This window comes from Acartia tonsa, chromosome 8 (assembly GCF_053477335.1).
Source record: "Acartia tonsa isolate MP-2025a chromosome 8, ASM5347733v1, whole genome shotgun sequence".
Taxonomy (NCBI): domain Eukaryota; kingdom Metazoa; phylum Arthropoda; class Copepoda; order Calanoida; family Acartiidae; genus Acartia; species Acartia tonsa.
The window spans coordinates 41,043,199-41,060,024 of record NC_137267.1 but is presented as its reverse complement, the minus strand read 5'-3'; the positions used below and the strand labels follow the sequence as shown (position 1 = coordinate 41,060,024).

At 31.3% G+C, this 16,826-nt stretch overlaps 2 protein-coding genes across 4 annotated transcripts; one reads left to right on the top strand and one right to left on the bottom strand.

Annotated features, from left to right (window-relative positions):
• The first annotated feature begins 5,214 nt into the window (after nt 1–5,214).
• Nucleotides 5,215–15,415, top strand: LOC145326959 (palmitoleoyl-protein carboxylesterase notum1a-like). Of its 3 annotated transcripts, none has more exons than XM_080170412.1 (15): nt 5,215–5,299; nt 5,619–5,674; nt 6,093–6,193; nt 6,680–6,724; nt 7,208–7,283; nt 8,712–8,792; nt 10,405–10,441; nt 10,789–10,904; nt 11,360–11,423; nt 11,996–12,120; nt 13,122–13,197; nt 13,522–13,582; nt 13,821–13,899; nt 14,560–14,643; nt 15,043–15,415. In XM_080170412.1, the coding sequence occupies exons 1-15, from the start codon at nt 5,248–5,250 to the stop codon at nt 15,205–15,207; spliced, it is 1,218 nt and encodes a 405-aa protein (XP_080026538.1). In that variant the 5' UTR covers nt 5,215–5,247; the 3' UTR covers nt 15,208–15,415. The 3 variants fall into 3 exon arrangements, with proteins under 3 accessions (XP_080026538.1, XP_080026540.1, XP_080026539.1); XM_080170413.1 differs by having other exon boundaries at nt 5,224–5,299; nt 5,622–5,674; XM_080170414.1 differs by lacking the exons at nt 14,560–14,643; nt 15,043–15,415 and adding an exon at nt 14,338–14,445.
• Nucleotides 15,404–16,411, bottom strand: LOC145326960 (uncharacterized). The gene is made up of 2 exons (XM_080170416.1): nt 16,283–16,411; nt 15,404–15,984 (listed from the first exon to the last, which is right to left on the bottom strand). The coding sequence occupies exons 1-2, from the start codon at nt 16,339–16,341 to the stop codon at nt 15,516–15,518; spliced, it is 528 nt and encodes a 175-aa protein (XP_080026542.1). The 5' UTR covers nt 16,342–16,411; the 3' UTR covers nt 15,404–15,515.
• Between the last annotated feature and the right edge of the window lie 415 nt (nt 16,412–16,826).

Sequence of the window (16,826 nt, the reverse complement as noted above, 5' to 3'; positions counted from 1 at the left end):
CAGCATAAAATTAAGACAGACAAATTTTAGTTAGTACATTAGATGTTCACTAATATTAAAAACTTGACACAAAATTTTACAGTATATATTTCATATGTTGAAAATTAAGAGCAATTTCCACTAAAATATTAAGAGATCTTCATTTGAAAAGAAGAAAAAATATTTAATCTATGAATATTTGTTGTTCTAAGAGCATTTCAGGCAGACCAACAGACAAAGTGAGTTATGGAGTATGAGTTATGCACATTTAATTTGGCAGGGGAGTAAATGAAACAGACATTTAATGCCTCTCAAAGATATGGCAATAGACCAATGTACCAAATAAATTATATATAAGTAATGATGAGAAAGTAATGTTTCCCACTTATGATTTCTAACAGATGAACAAACATTTCAAATTATGAATACCATTGCTCCTCAAAATAAAGTCATAATGAACATATATAGAAAATTCACATTTATTTCTAAGGCCTGCATTAAGCAAAAATCACAAAAATCAACAACTAGATTTTCACATATATAATGAAATTATAGAAAAAAACACAACTTATTAAAAGCGAAGCTTTTCTATAATTAGGGTAGGTCCATCCGCCCGTCCGTACGTCTGAGACAGATAGCTTTTTTTAAATTTAGGCCTGTTAGAATTGTCCTATCGATTTCAAACCTTGCATGATGATTCCTGTAGTAGTTAGGTACGATTTAGAAAGCGTAGCAACTCTATAATCATTACCAGAATGTCCGTACGTCCATTTTAAACATGTTGATTTTTTTACTTTTTTAACAACAAATTTTTATGTGATCTAATTATCTGATTGATCAGATTTTTGGTATACTGATTCCTTGGACAACAAAGTACAATACTATAAGCAAAGCAACTCTATAATCAAGTCCTAAAATGTAAGTATGTCCATAAACATTATCCTGTATCAAGAAGTTTTTCAACAAATTTACTGACAATTTTGCTTAGTCTCTTCTTCATTTATATTCAGATTTTTCAGTTCTGACACTATACAAGTGTTAATGTCCATTTCTTCAACCGTTTCAGAGCTTCGCTTTTATGGATGTTGTTATCCTTGTATTATATTTATGTTTTACTTATTGATCACAACCACAAAATAAGGGATCATGTATGTAAAATAATTGAAATCAAGTAAATTAAAAAAAAAACTATAAATAAGTTTAACATGATAATAAATAATTTTTCAAATTACTAAAAGTTTGAGAATTAATTTTGCATTAGATATAAAACATTTAACGCACAATAAGTAGTATTCTTGTTGAGACAATTAGTGAGTAAAATATACAGATAAGCATTTTCTTAATAAGTACATGAGGACATAGATCAAATTACAAAATATGAAATTGAAACACTATTTTTGTTTCAATTTGTAGCGTCAAAAATATATTTCTTATTGTTCATTCAATTGCTGTGATAAACTTTCTGAAGATTACTTTCTATTGAACTCATTTAAATGTTGTTTTCAGTTTACTTGGTTGCTGAATTTAGCTTCCTGAAGTATGCTTTAGATTGGATATATTCTAATGTTAGAATCCAAAGATCATAAAGACCCAACACAGATAAGCCTAACCACAATCCAACTGAGCTTCCTACATCAATGATGAACTGAAATGGGCTGTAGTTGAAAACTGTTTCAGTAACTTTTACTCGATCATCAAAGGTGATTTGAATTTCTTGTACACCTTGTTCTGGTTCAAATTTCTCGCCTTCTTGAACAGTTACAGTGGTTGATGAACAATATTTTCTACATTTCTTTTCAATTTCAGTTTTCTTCAGTCCATAAATTACGTCAATGTATTCATATTCAAAGTCAGGGATTTTCTTCTCTACAAAGTTGAAAGGATAAGATCCATTGCATTGGTTGTTAGGTGACATCCAAGGAGGAATACATCCCAGTGTTTTGCCAACCTTTTCCTGAACCTTACTATCAACACATTGTTCAAAGTCATCTTTTGCAACAACTTCTGTTTCTACAGGGCATGTTGAACTAACATCTATTTTTACTTCAAACCTTTGACTGACACCTTTACTGACAATGATTGGGCTTCCTTGATGTGATGCATAGTCAAGAGAAAAGTAGCTTCTAAAGTTTCTATCTGTGATAAAAACTCTTAAATCTTGATCAGTGGTAGAAATAACCCCTACTTCAAAAGTTGTATTGTAGTTTGATAATTGGTAACAGAATCCGTATTTTGGGAAAAATATAATATCTGTTTTTAAAAGTCTGTAATAACTATCATCTGAGAGAAACAATGCAGCTAGACCATTGAGATTAAAGATTCGATGTAAAAGCAGATATGTGTGAAAGTTTTTTTCAGAAAAGTCTACTTGTGAATCAAGTATATCATCACTATAACTGAACATTTTTTTTAAGACTTCTCTCAATGTCAAATTTTGTTGTTCACCCCATGATGTTATTTGCTCATCTGTTTTCCATCCTGCCAAGACAAATTTTGGGTAGAAATATCCTGACTTTTCAAGAGCTGTTTGGTTTGTCTGGTTAGTTGGGCATACTGTGATCAGAGGCAAGTCAATGTTTTCAAGTTCAGTGTTGTAAGTAGAATCTACAGTGGGTGGGTTAGTAAGGTTTTTGATGGCGGTTTCAAATTGGATGCAAAACATCACAAAACATACTAAGATAAGGGCAAGTCTTACTGTAGACTTGGACAAACATTTCATGGTTGAAGCAGTTAGTAAACTAAAAGGTTGTACTTCATTACATTATCAGTATTCACCTTTTAAGTATTATCAGTTTCCAATAAACCCAAATAATTCATATTGATTAAATAGATTAACAACGATGAAATAAGAATGTAAGAACCATTAACCAACAAAATACTCAAGAAATATTTTTAAAAAATATTGAAAAATTAAATTTCTTTTATATTTATCTTAAAATATTAAAAACCTTTTGATTCTTTTGATTAAACTGTATACAATCATAACAGATGAAGTAAAGAAAATGAAAATATAGATAACACTTAAAATAATGAAAAATCACTAAAAATAATGCACACAAACATACTAACTATTAAAGTGAAGCTAAGTTTTGTGAAACATACTTTGTAGGTCAAATGCTCCCTAAAAATTCTATCTAAAATTATAGTCTCAGTTACAGGGAAAGGTTAATTTGAACCTATCAATTCAAATAAGTTAGAATAGCATATATATAATGATGATATATTTATAATAAAAGAATTAGTCATTAATTTACATATCCAAATAACTCTGTATAAAACCAATAAAAAATAATCAATAATATTATTAAGCATAATTTAAAGTTTTCTAACATTAATTTTTAGTAAGCAAGTAAGAATATTACACTTAATTCAATAAAAAAAATTTTGTATTCTAAACCCCCAAAAAGTAGAGCCTCTCGTTTATAGACAACATGAATTCTAATGTTAATATTATTACTAATGTAGCTTCTTAACATTAAAACTCAGTTATTTTTCAGGTATACCACAATGAATCAACCTAATCATTGCCCCTTCAACATAAAGGAGGAATAGATATAAAAGAATACAAGAGTAAACTTACATTGCTATCAGCATAGGTTTCGTGATGCTAAATTTGTAAATTGTACTTGTATTCGTGCAATTATAGAATAGGATTCCAGATTTAGGCAAGGGCGTCCAAGCTTTTTTATTTTGGGGGGGGGGGGGGGTAAAATTTTTTTAAGGGGAGGGGGTAATTTGCTTTTTGGGGGTGTAAAATTTTTTGGGGGGTAATTTAATAATGTATTAATATTTAGTAGTAAAAATGCGCGCGAAGCGCGCTAAAATATTTTTTTGTTAGGGATTTTTTATTTTTGGGGGGGTATTTCCCCCCCTAAAATTGTTTGGGAGGGGGGTAAATACCCCCTCCTAAATAGTTGGGGGTGCCTATGGCACCCTCAAGGTAGGGGTAAAATTCGTTTGGGGGGGGGGGGGTAATCATCCCATTACCCCCCCCTTGGACGTCTATGGATTTAGGTCTTGTTTTTTTGTTTCTTGGTGAAGCTTAGTTATATTAAATTTAAAGTTCATTATTTGGACACAATTGTTTATGTTTTTTCAGAAATATGTTCATTAATTTGTTTGTTTGATTCATTATTTATTACAATATCAAATTACTAAACAACTATGGGGTTAAAAACATTTCTGTAAAAAATAATTATCTACATATTTGTTATTTTAAAAAAAATATTCACAAAAATAACTATTATAATTTTACAGTGTACACAATAAACATTATTAGGCAAATAAATATATTTTTTTCCTCAAATAAATAATTATTATCTTATCTATTTTAAATGTGCACTCTTTATTCAAAATTATATGCTAAAAATATTTAAGAAACATGATAACTAAAATAAAATTTATAGAATAACTTATTCATCTAAACTTTAGTGTTTAAATAACAAAACAAATCAACATATTTATATTGAAGAAATAGATTTATCATGACTTGGATCTTATATTAGATTATCTTGTACTCTAATGAACTAAAATAACATATCCAAATAACCCTGTATAAAACAAAAAAAATAATCAATACCTGTACCCTCTACCCATCACACCACCCCCTACTGGATGAACGTCCTGGATATAAATGATGGCCATGTTAGCAACCTAAATTGACGACACATATTTCCTGTATACTATACCTATTTCTATATCCACATATAAATATTCTATATCCATTTTTTTTGAAGATATATTCGAAAAAGACACATTAGCAAATCAAATATATTAAGTGTTTAATGCAAGTTAAGCAAAGTGCTATGAGACGAAGCCCAATCTGTCCTACTTTTGATTCCTGTGACGTCATAAAAATGAGTTAGTCGAGAGGAGAAGTGGGAAAGAAAACCCCTAAAAAAAGAGTTAGAGATAATCCCTCATTGTTATGACGTCACAGAAATCAAAAGTAGGACAGATTGGGCGTTGTCTGATATGATATTATTAATTTGCAGGAAGCAGCTTATAGAGCCTAATAAAAAGTGACGTCATACAATACAAATGACCAATGATAGGCCAGCATACATTTACCATTGGTCAATTAAAATGTATCCTGGCCTGACATTGGTCATTTTTAAACATGTAAACTGCTTCAATTTGCAGTTCTAAAATAAGCATGTTACAAAAATAAAAGACTATCCTTTTAAAGTTTCAAATATTACATAAAAATTATTGTTGTTGTTTATCCATCCCAGAGTTAAGAAGGTCAGTATTGGTAAAACTAGGAAGATGGTGACTTTTATAATTTTGTCAGTCCTTCTTATGGTTACTCAATGCTCAGGTTTTATATTATTGATTTGATTTTGTTTATAATTGGGTGGTACTAACAAACTATCAACATTTTCGATAAAAAAGAATAGTAAACAATGATACATTATCATAGTATACTTATATTGACAAATGTAGATTATTCATGTTATTAAGTGTTTCAATGGACGTTTAAGATTTTCATAGGTTTTTAAGGATGCCTTGTTAAACTATTTTGGAGATGCCAACATAATCTTAGACTGTAGTAGTTTCAATGATTTTATATTTCTGTTCTTTTCATGACTATCCTTATTTCATTTAACAGTATCTTTTGTGTAATTCCTGTTTTTAAGAAGGTTTGGTCAGTAACCATGAGGAGGAGTTATATGGACAAAATGTTAAAGACATGGTAATTCTAATTTAATTTTCAGTTTTATAAAAAAAGTACATAACTGTTTTATTGGAGGGGGGATTATTTTTTCCGAGATGATTACTCTTTGGAGGGCGATGCCTTCTCCCAAAATATTTAAACCTTCCTATTTTAATGAGAAGCTACATTGGAAAGGAGAACCATATCATTTCAGCGGTTAGTATAATCCTTTGGTACAGACAGACAGACAAACATTCTGTTACTTTTATTATCATAATATTCATATATATCCATCTATCTAGAATATGTTAAAGCTGGTATCACTGGAGAACTATGAGAAGGCTATAACTATGGATGGGACACCTCCAGTTTACTAGATATAGACAGACCCACAGACAGACAGCAACATCCTATTACTTTATTAAAGGATACCATCATAATATAACTATTTATCTAGAATATGTTGAAGCTGGTATCACTAGAGAACTATGAGAAGGCTATAACTATGGATGGGACACCTGCTGTTTACTACATACAAACTGAGGACACACAAGAAAGGAAACAAATAATGAATTTAAATCTCTCCTAAAAAGTAATTGTCTCATGCAATTTCCCTCCAATAATGGATGTAGAACTAGAATGTATATTGTTATTATGATAGTGGAAAAATTGTCATCAATTTAGGTTGCTAATTTCCCTGTATCATTGTTCAGTTAGTTATCCAGTAGGAGGGTTAGGGTTGGGATAAAGAGGGAGGTGGGGTAGTTGATTGTTATTTTAGCCAGCTAAAAGTTTTCACTTTATTAGATCGAAATATGATCTGGTGTAAGACCCAAGGAATAATAAATACATTCATATAACTGTAAGTGCACCTTAAACAAACTTTTTGAGAAGATGGATTAGCATAAAAAAGTAGGAAATTGGGTAGGGGGAAGTTTTAAGGGGTGGTGGTTGTGTCTTTTTTGATTTAAACATGGAACATTTTAGGGATGTATTCAAAATAATTCATGAAATCCATATAAAATTAATTATTTGTTTGATTAGAAAAATGTTGATTTATCTTGAGGGTGGTGGATTTTGTGTGCCCAGGTAAATTGTTTTAATCTAATCTTTGAAAACAAGGACGAATAAATCTGCTGAAAAACAAAACATAGGGAGCGTTAGAGAAATGCAGAAAAGAAAACAAAAACGATGAAAATGAAATAAAAAGAATAAGGAAAAAAATGTAATTATATAAAAGAGTGAATTGATTTCAAACTTTATAACCTTGATCCTTATAAAATAGTAGCAGGATGTTTGTCTGTGTGTTTTTGCATAAGATCTCGCTAAGATGTCTTTTACATAGGTTCATGAAAGTTTAATAACTATTTTAGGAGAGGGTACCACCATCCTCCCAAGAAATATAGCAAAATTAGTTTTTTCTTTTCTTTTTTAAAACTAATAAACTAGAATTTAAAGTGATGGGTCGACTTCTTCCCCTAGCCGTATCTGCTGGTTAATGATTAATTTATTCTTTTAATTCTAGAAGGTAGCACGAATAGACACCATTTAATATAATAATTATTACACTAGAGTTCCAGGATTTGAGTGTTTACCCCGTTGTGAGAAAGAACCATGGCTATGTACAGCTTACACTGATCCATTCATGGTAAGCACAGCACAGTATATAACTAGGGCACGTCTTCCAGTCCTTCAGTCAAAAGACATCTTGAAGCAGCAAATACTGCCTAATAAAAAATGACGTCATACAATACAAAAGACCAATGATAGTCCTGTATTTGTATTGTATGACGTCATCTTTTATTAGGCACTATTTGCTGCTTCGACACCTGTCTAAAAGTTATGTTTTACTGAAGTCTCAAAGTTTACAAGAGAATAGACATTTCTTGTCAAAATTTTGCCTTGTTTTGGAAGGGGAGTGCGCGAAGCGCATCTAAAAATTTTAAAATACCATAATAAATTTTGATTCCCCCTGGGCTGTTGCATCAGGGAGTGTAGACACTTCTGCAGAGTGGTGTAGAGGTGTGGTGGGGTATGTATCCGACCTCCTTGATTTTGACAGGGGGGTGGATACACCCCCCTTCTGCACGACATTAGGATATTAACCCTTAACAGTCGGGCCCCTTGCCGCACCTTAATCAGTCGGGGGAGGGGCGTTCAACGCCCCCCCTTATTATCTCAGTTCCTATTAGAGCTAGAGGGCTAAATTTTTTTGTGCAAGTCCACTGTGTTATGATGAATTTCCGACCTTTTATAAGTCTAAGTCAATTTTCGCTTCCTTCACCCTTTTATTTAACAACCTTTGTTTTTAGGTCCTTTTTTACTTAAAAATTTCAAACGGCTGTAATTTTTTTATTTTTTAAGCTAGAAGAACAATTTTTTTGCAGAAAATGTTTATTTTTATGTAAATTTTATATTTGAAATATCAAAACATAAATTTCAGCGGCCGCAGCTGTACTTGGCAGCTGCCAGCCGCCGCAGTCGGCGGTCGGCGGGAAAACGGCGGCGGATCTTTATGAAATTTTAATACATTATCTAGACATGTAAGAAAAGCTTAAGTTTAAAATTTGAAGTCTCTAAGTCAAAAATTGCGGCCACAGGAGCCTTTTAAAGATTTCTGGAGACCTGGAGGATCAGGACCTGCAGGATCATACCTGGAACCTGAAATTCACTTGAACACCTGTATTTAAGATGAGGATGTACTACTAAAGGATATTTTAGTAATTTGGTAAGATAAAAATCTTTGTTTAGGTCAAAAAAATATTTTTGTTCTTTACCTGGATGACCCTGCCAGGTTTGCTGGCATCCTGTGCCCGCCAGGATGGAGATATTAAAAAAATTCCAACTCTCAGTTATGTGTCATACCCATACTTAAAAATTCAAGCAGTTTGGGCTCTTTATCTTTCACACACAGAAAATGAGATAGAAAAAACCGGATGGGGGGGCGTTCAACGCCCCCCCCCCCCGACCGTTAAGGGTTAACATGCCGATGATATTTCAAATTTGAGTTAATGTTACATTTTGTAGATCTAATTACAGTCACTGCAAGTAGTTTTGATAATATTTTTCAATTTAGGATGCCAGTGAATTTAAACTACATTCAAGTATTTGGAATCCTGAACCTGATATGAATCCAGCTTTTCATGATTTCTTTAAGGTTAGTTTTTTACACTTCCTCCAAGGGCGAAGCCACTAATTCTAATAAATTCCCCTTTATTCCAAGATGTTTATAGATGCAACCTCATATAGCTTTTTTTGATTTTTCGTATATCTTATCCTAAAGTTACACTTCAATTAATGTAGTTATCCTTGTTTTAGTATCTTATGCCTTGTAATAAAGTTGTATAATATATATGTTAGATAAGAAAAATGCATATTTGACATATTTTTATGACGTTCAAACTTATTGTTTTGTAAAAAGATAAATATTAAAGTTCACTTGTTATATTATTTTTACTCAGAGAGAGAGAGAGAGAGAGAGGGGGGGGGGGGACAATAGGAAGTTTATTACAATAGTACAAAAAATTTATAATAACGTTTTCCTAACCTTGGTTTAATAACTTGGGGACTTTAGTAAATTTTAAATGGTTGGTTTATGAATTTTAATGTTTCAACCACTAATTTTAATCTACAGATGAAAAGATTTAAAACCCTTACACTTTAGATCCCTGATTTTTACCAGATTATCAACTTGTTTGTGTTTACAGGGACTGTGAACGAGAAAATTATAATCTCAAAGATAGGGCAAAACTGTCTCTCGTTTCCTTAAAAAGCGGCTTTTTCAGCCGATTTTTACTATGTCCAAGATTGGAGGAAAAATTTCCGGACTAAATAAATGTGCAGTTAATTGTCTTACTTTGAAATTGATAAAATAAGCAATAATTTTTATTGAATATCAAATACAATAAATAAGCTAGAAACAGGTTTTTTTCTTAGTATCCAAGTAACTTTAGATGGCCCATCTCTCGCCCACCTTTAATTACAAATTTGTAAATAATAAAGGTGCAATATTTCTTTATAAACAGTCTGATAAAAGTGTAAACTAATTCTCCCAAATGGGTTATTTATTGTCCAACACAATAAAAAAGGATATTATTATTTTAAATAACATCTGAGATTCAACCCTTTGTAGACAGAGAGGTATTTTTTTTGTCAATAATACAAATTTAGAATAGATCTTTATTACCTAATTACTACGTTATTAAAAAAACTAATTGGCAATTTTATATCATAAAACAAATCCTTAACAGTAAGTAAATTGTTTCAACTAAATATCTGTACAAAAATTATAAGAAACAAAAACGTTCAGATTTTCCTTGTTTTTTTCCTTTTTCCCTCCCAAAAACCATAAAATCAAGGAATTATTCCTGGATATTTTTGTTAATAGGACGTTTTTGGTTGATCAGTGTAGTAAAATGTGCTTAGAAAATGTTAAGTTTTGATAATCAGATGAGAAATTTTTACGTTCACACTCCCTTTAATAATGTTCACATTTCAATTCAATTTTAGATGTACTATAAATAGACATAATATATCTAGGTGGCCCATCTGGCCCCAAAATTCGTCAAACTTTAAAAGGGATTTCTATTGCAGACAAAGTAATCAAGCGTCGAAATTCTTTAGAAAACTATTTTTAGAAAGCTAAGTTTTACTCTAAGGAATCTAAACATTTTTAAGGATTTTGTATTCCTTATTCAAATTAACTCTTTTTGCAATTATTATGATAAAAAACTAGGTAAGGTAATGAAAAAGATAATAATTTATTTTAGGTTTACATGCCCTACTCTAGCAGTGATGTTTATTCAGGTATAGAATAAAATATTGCAGCATAGCTCCTGTTCAAGTCTTTGATTTGGTTAGTTGGTTTGTATTATATGTTTAAACCCTGAAAATCACACAAAGGCCACACAAAAAAGAGTAATCATGAATATCTAGATGGAAAAAAAATTACAAATGTATCTACAAGCCTGATTTTTGTTACAGGCAAATACTTTTTTTCATTACTTCAATATCATTCTTTTAAATTTTCTGCAGCTGGCTGAATTATTCAGCTAATACAACTTTAAACTATGGTTATAAAACTTTTGGTATCAGTATAATTTACAGACCAATGTCCCCTCCCTCCCTAGATTTACTTACTTAATTGTTTCCAGGAACAAGAGACGCCAGTTTCCTACTGACCAACAACTACACCTTCCATGGAAAATATATATTTGAATCTTTCATTGAAGATCTTATTCTTAATACCTGGATTACTTCAGCTGATAAGGTAGGGTTTTTAGTTAGTGCAGCTAATGTATAATAATAGTAATTTCTCAAAGGTGGAATTTGCTTGTAGATTTTAGAAAATTCACAAAAGGTTCCTAACCAAAGGAGATGGTATAAGCCGTTTACTTTCTTTGTGTTCTAATCATTTCCTTCGTCAGAATAAATTTTTAAATATTAATATTTCTTTAGAATTTTTATTGGGTAATATTTTGATTAGACAGAACAGGTCAAAACTATTTTCCAGTATGGCTTCAAAACCGATAAATATCTGATGGATTCGAATAGGGTTCTCAGTCATACTAAAAAAATCATCGTATTACAGACAATTTTCTATGAATACAAATGAAAAATCATAAAACCAATACTGGTTTTGTTAGCCCATCCCCTTAGTTTATTTTCTATATTAATTATCGTGAAAAACTGTCCATAATATTATACTATTCTACTAATTCTTAGGTTGTTTTGATGGGGGAGTCCGCAGGTGCAATGGGTACTGAAGCTAATTGTGATAAAATGGCAGGTAATCAATAATAATGAAAACTATAATCCTTATATAAGTTATTCAGTATCTGTGTGTGTCTGTTCTAAAGAAACTCGTTCTCGTTTACAATGCAGCTTTTAAAAGGCCCTGAAAAGGTATAAAAAATCAATTTAGAAATGCCAATTATCTTTGGAATTTTGATGTATTGAAACCCTAAACGTATATTTGGTAATAAATAATGTCTAAGGTAAGGGTAAGATTTAATTAAAATTAGCAGCTACGCCCCTTGATTTCACTTCTAACGGTTGTGGCACCCCCCCAAAAAGTTATAAACCTTCCCAGGACATTTATGAGAAGCTGCATTGTAAAGGAGAATCATATCGGTTCAAGCAAGATCCTTTGGAACAGACATCCTGAGAGATTAGTAAGGGGGTTTGGGTATTTATAACATCTACTGAAGTTCTTTAAACTTGTTATGATAAACAAAATCTAAATTTCAGACATGTTGCATGCTCTTAACCCTGACCTGGATGTGAGATGCATTACAGTCAGTGGCTCCATGTATCTGTACTCTGTTCATACTCATTATTGTGATCCTTATCTTATTTCAGACATGTTGCATGCACACAATCCTGACCTGGATGTGAGATGTATTACAGACAGTGGCTCCATGTATCCGTACTCTGTTCATACTCATAACTGTGACCCTCACCTCATTGAATATGCTGCTTTTGAGGTAACTAATTTAATACTTAATTGTATCGCCAAATTTTCAAAAGCTAGGCTTTTCTATAATTAGATTTAATCCATACGTCCGAAGGGTTAGCTTATTTTAAGCATGTTAGAATTGTCCTGTTGATTTCAAACTTTACTTGGAGATTCCTGTAGTAGTTAGGTACGATTTGGAAAGCATAACAACTCTATAATCATTACCAGAATGTCTGTACGTCCATTTTAAACATGTTGATTTTATAGCTTTTTTAACAACAAATTTTAGGTGATATAATTATCTAATTGCTCTGAGTTTTGGAATGCTGTTTCCTAGGACAACAAAGTTAAATGTTATAAGCGAAGCATCTCTATAAACAAGTTCTAAAAATTTAATATTATGTCCTTATACATTATCCTGTACTTACGCAGTTTTTTATCAAATTTACTTACAATTTTGTTTCGACTTTTATACATTTATGTTCTGATTATTCAGTTCTGACACTATAAATGTTAATGTTCGTTTGTCCTTTTATGGATGTTGCCATCCTTGTTATTTAAGATTCCAGCTGTTTTTTAAGATTTGGATGTTCATGCCCACAGCCATATTATATTCTTATAGCGGTAGTATGAAGCATATCCTTTTTTTTAACAAATTTAGCTTGATTATAAATGTAATTTTGATCTTAAAATATGAAGGGTTCTTGGAGGATTTGTTAAAATTGTTGTTTATCAAAAAGGCCAACTTCATAAATATCACTTTAGAAATCTATTTTTGGAATTTTAAATTATTGCCTAAAACATTTACAGTTGCAGATTGTCCACTAGTTGCATTTCTTGTTGCAATGTACCTAGATGGTCAATCTTGCCCCATAATCTGTCATAACTGAAAAAGATTTATTATTGAAAACATGCCATTTTGTAATAAAAGCTGTACACTTTCTTACCAATAATATAGTCATATTGTTCCTCCTTTATTTCCTATTGGCTGGTTTAGAGATTATATTTACATAAATTTTATATTTACAGAGTTGGGCTGGTAAAACAGATGAATCATGCCTTGCAGATAATCCTACTGGATTTCCATGCATTAGTATCAATGATGGTATGTTTAAATACTACCATTTTAAGTAACTTTAGCTGTCCAATAGTCTGTTGTGAAGCTACTCTAAAATTCCAAATTTCTGTCTCAGATGTGTATTTCTCATCTGCTATTTAGTTAGACAGCTACATTTTGATGTAAGGAATCTTCTGACCAAGGAGCATCTTGACTAAAGCTTTGTTGTCTAGTTTTAATACTAGAAAGGACAGTATAAAGTTTTTTTTTCATTTACTCAGCTGATAAATATAAATTATTTATTGTAATAATAAAAACACATGATAAGAGTATCTCATAAAATTTATTGCTTAAAATGAAATACTTGATTAGGATACAGATATGCTGAAACTCCACTCCTAGTCCTCATGAGTTCTCAAGATACTATTATTAGGTAATACAGTAAAATATAACATTTAGTTGTGCAGCTTCTACCTGATATTTTTTAGTTAAGTCCCTATGTAGCAAAGCTTATTATTTGTATATTACTCAAACCATGACCATAAAACATGCAAACTTAACAGCATAAAATCTATATAAGCCTCAAAGATCTCACTTGATTTTAGAATAGTGGCAAAATGTCAACAAATAAAGCAAAGATATCCAGCTACTTATTTAAATTTTGACTTCAGATTTTGTTATTCTGATGATCCTCTGTTCTGGGGAGAATGGAAAGCTGAACTTGAGGCTATTGGAAGACTTATGATTCAGGTTAAAATCATCAATATGAGAGTGGTCATGTATATTTGCCATGCCTTCTGATTTGTGTGCTGCACTCTGTTTTTTTCTCTTATACTGCTTGACATAGCTTTCCTTCATTGATAAAAAAGCTACTCTTTAAGTAACAATGTCTGTCTTCAAGAAATATGTGTTCTTCATAGCTCATTGTGAATACCATGTCTCTAACATCAATGCTGTTTATCATAGTACGGACCTGATTTTGGAATATTCATAGCTTATTATGAATTCCATGTCTCTAACTCCAATATTGTTTATCATAGTACAGACCTGATATTGGAATATTTATAGCTTATTATGAATTCCATGTCTCTAACTTCAATGTTGTTTATCATAGTACAGACCTGATATTGGAATATTCATAGCATATTATGAATTCCATGTCTCTAACTCCAATGTTGTTTATTATAGGACAGACCTGATATTGGAATGTTTATAGCTAATTGTGAATTCCATGTCTCTAACTTCAATATTGTTTATTATAGGTCAGACCTGATATTGGAATATTCATAGCATATTATGAATTCCATGTCTCTAACTCCAATGTTGTTTATTACAGTTCAGACATGATATTGGAATGTTCATAGCTAATTATGAATACCATGTCTCTAACTCCAATATTGTTTATTATAGGACAGACCTGATATTGGAATGTTCATAGCTAATTGTGAATACCATGTTTCCAACACCAATGCTGCTGCCTGGTCTATGATGAGGGTAAAATCTTATATTTATATCTTATTTTTAGTGCAGCTTTCCTATAAGTAAGGTATGACAGACAAAGTTAGATTTAGCAAAACAACTACAATTTTCTTCTTCTTGGGCTGACTACAGATACATACACACATTATTTTAGGAGAAACATTCCAACCAAATTTAACTCACAGATTTATTTACACAACTATAAAACAGTAGTTATGTTTCTCTATCCGTTATGCTAATTTAATTTAAGTAACAAATATGCTTCTCTAAATCGGATGATAATGTACTAATTTCTATACAATAAACATTAAAAAAGCCTAAGGCTATCTGAAATATAGACAACGTGTAATAGAAAAAAAAAACATTTCAATCCCCATAGATGGGCTAACCCACTATTAAATGAATATTGTTAAGGTTCCTATTGTTGGTAATGCAAATGGAGAAAGCATCCTACTGAAAGACCTGATCTACAACTTTGTATATGATGCTGGACCAATACATGCTATTGATGATATGGATAATATCAATGAAAATTGTAATTCTATGGCTGGTAGTCATCATGTTAAACCTTTGTTATGACTAGTCATTTTAGTTAATCTAGTTTGTCTAATCAATTTTTAATATGAGTTGTACAGCTATTCTATAGATAGGATAACTCTTCTCATACCAATTGCTCAACTTACCAACCAAACTGTAAATCAATGTTATTTAGAATACCAATTGCTCCTTACTAGTTGCCCTTGTTATATTACTTAAAGAAAATAAATAGATTGTCAATCTTCCAAAAGTTTTATTTGTGTACTAAAATTTATAAAAAAAGGGTACAAAATATGTTTATGTTAAATTTTATTCCAGAAAGTCTGTTTCCAAGAAACAATATCTTCACTTCAATATGGCTGGTAGTCCCTATCTCCTGCAGGCTCATCAGTAAACATAACATCCCATCCATCAACAGATTCATCTGTTCCATAGTCAAAGTTCTCTTCTGCAGTTGATTCATTATCATTACCCTCCCCATCCCTATCCATTACAACATATTCCTCAGTTCCATAGTCATAGTTCTCTTCAGTAGTGGGTTCATTATCATTACCTTCACCATCCCTATCCATCTCAACATATTCCTCAGTTCCATAGTCATAGTTCTCTTCAGTAGTGGGTTCATTATCATTACCTTCACCATCCCTATCCATCACAACATATTCCTCAGTTCCATAGTCATAGTTATCTTCAGTAGTTGATTCATTATCATTACCCTCACCATCCCTATCCATCACAAAAGTTGTATCAAGAATCTCACCATTAAGAGGATGCTCAGTTGGAACTCCTAAACCATCTTCATTGAACCATTCATAGTCTCTATTAATTGAAATTGAGCATTAATTAAATAAATCAAAAAAGAAAGTTGTACAGGAATGAAGCTTTATGTCCTACTTGCTATTAAGCAATTTATCTAAAGAGTTTTTTCAAATACTTTCCTACCATCGTTTCACATTTCTTCAATTAATACAATGCAACATTAGCTAGACCTTTTGTTTTAAATTATTGTACAACTTCAGAATAAAATAAAATAAAATATTTTGAGGAAATGTTATTTTAAGGTAAATATAATCCAAAATGTAAAATCAAACAGATCTCCAAATATTTAAAATCTTACCTGTTCTGAACAACAGCTCCAGAAGTGATAGTTGCAAGGAAGAGAAGGTTGATTAACATCCTGTTATTTTGATAAGAATATTCTTACTTTGCATCTTCTCTGCTGGAGAGAGGTTTTAAAGAATATGAACAAGTGTTTTTTTTACAGCATATCTTTTCTTCATTTAGAATGTGTACGTCGGTCAGACGGATAATTCTAAAAAGTATTTTCGATTTTACTCATTTCATTTCAGTTTAAAAAAAGTATAAAATTATATATTTTTTTTAAGGAAGCAGAAGTCATTAAAAAAAGTTAAGGCCAATTTCTCTTTAGAGGATAGTAGTACACTCACCTTCTTTCCTTGACTTAAGAGGAGCTTTATTGTAATAAAGACCATATCGGTTCACCAGTAAGTGATACCCTTCGCTTTATCTAAAGATGAAGCAATATTTATAGTGACATGCATGATTTACCGGGGGGAGTGGGGGGTGTGAACCTTAGAGAAAATGGATAGGCAAGCCTACCTAATTTTGTTGTAATGTGAGTACCGACACCCCCATTACAA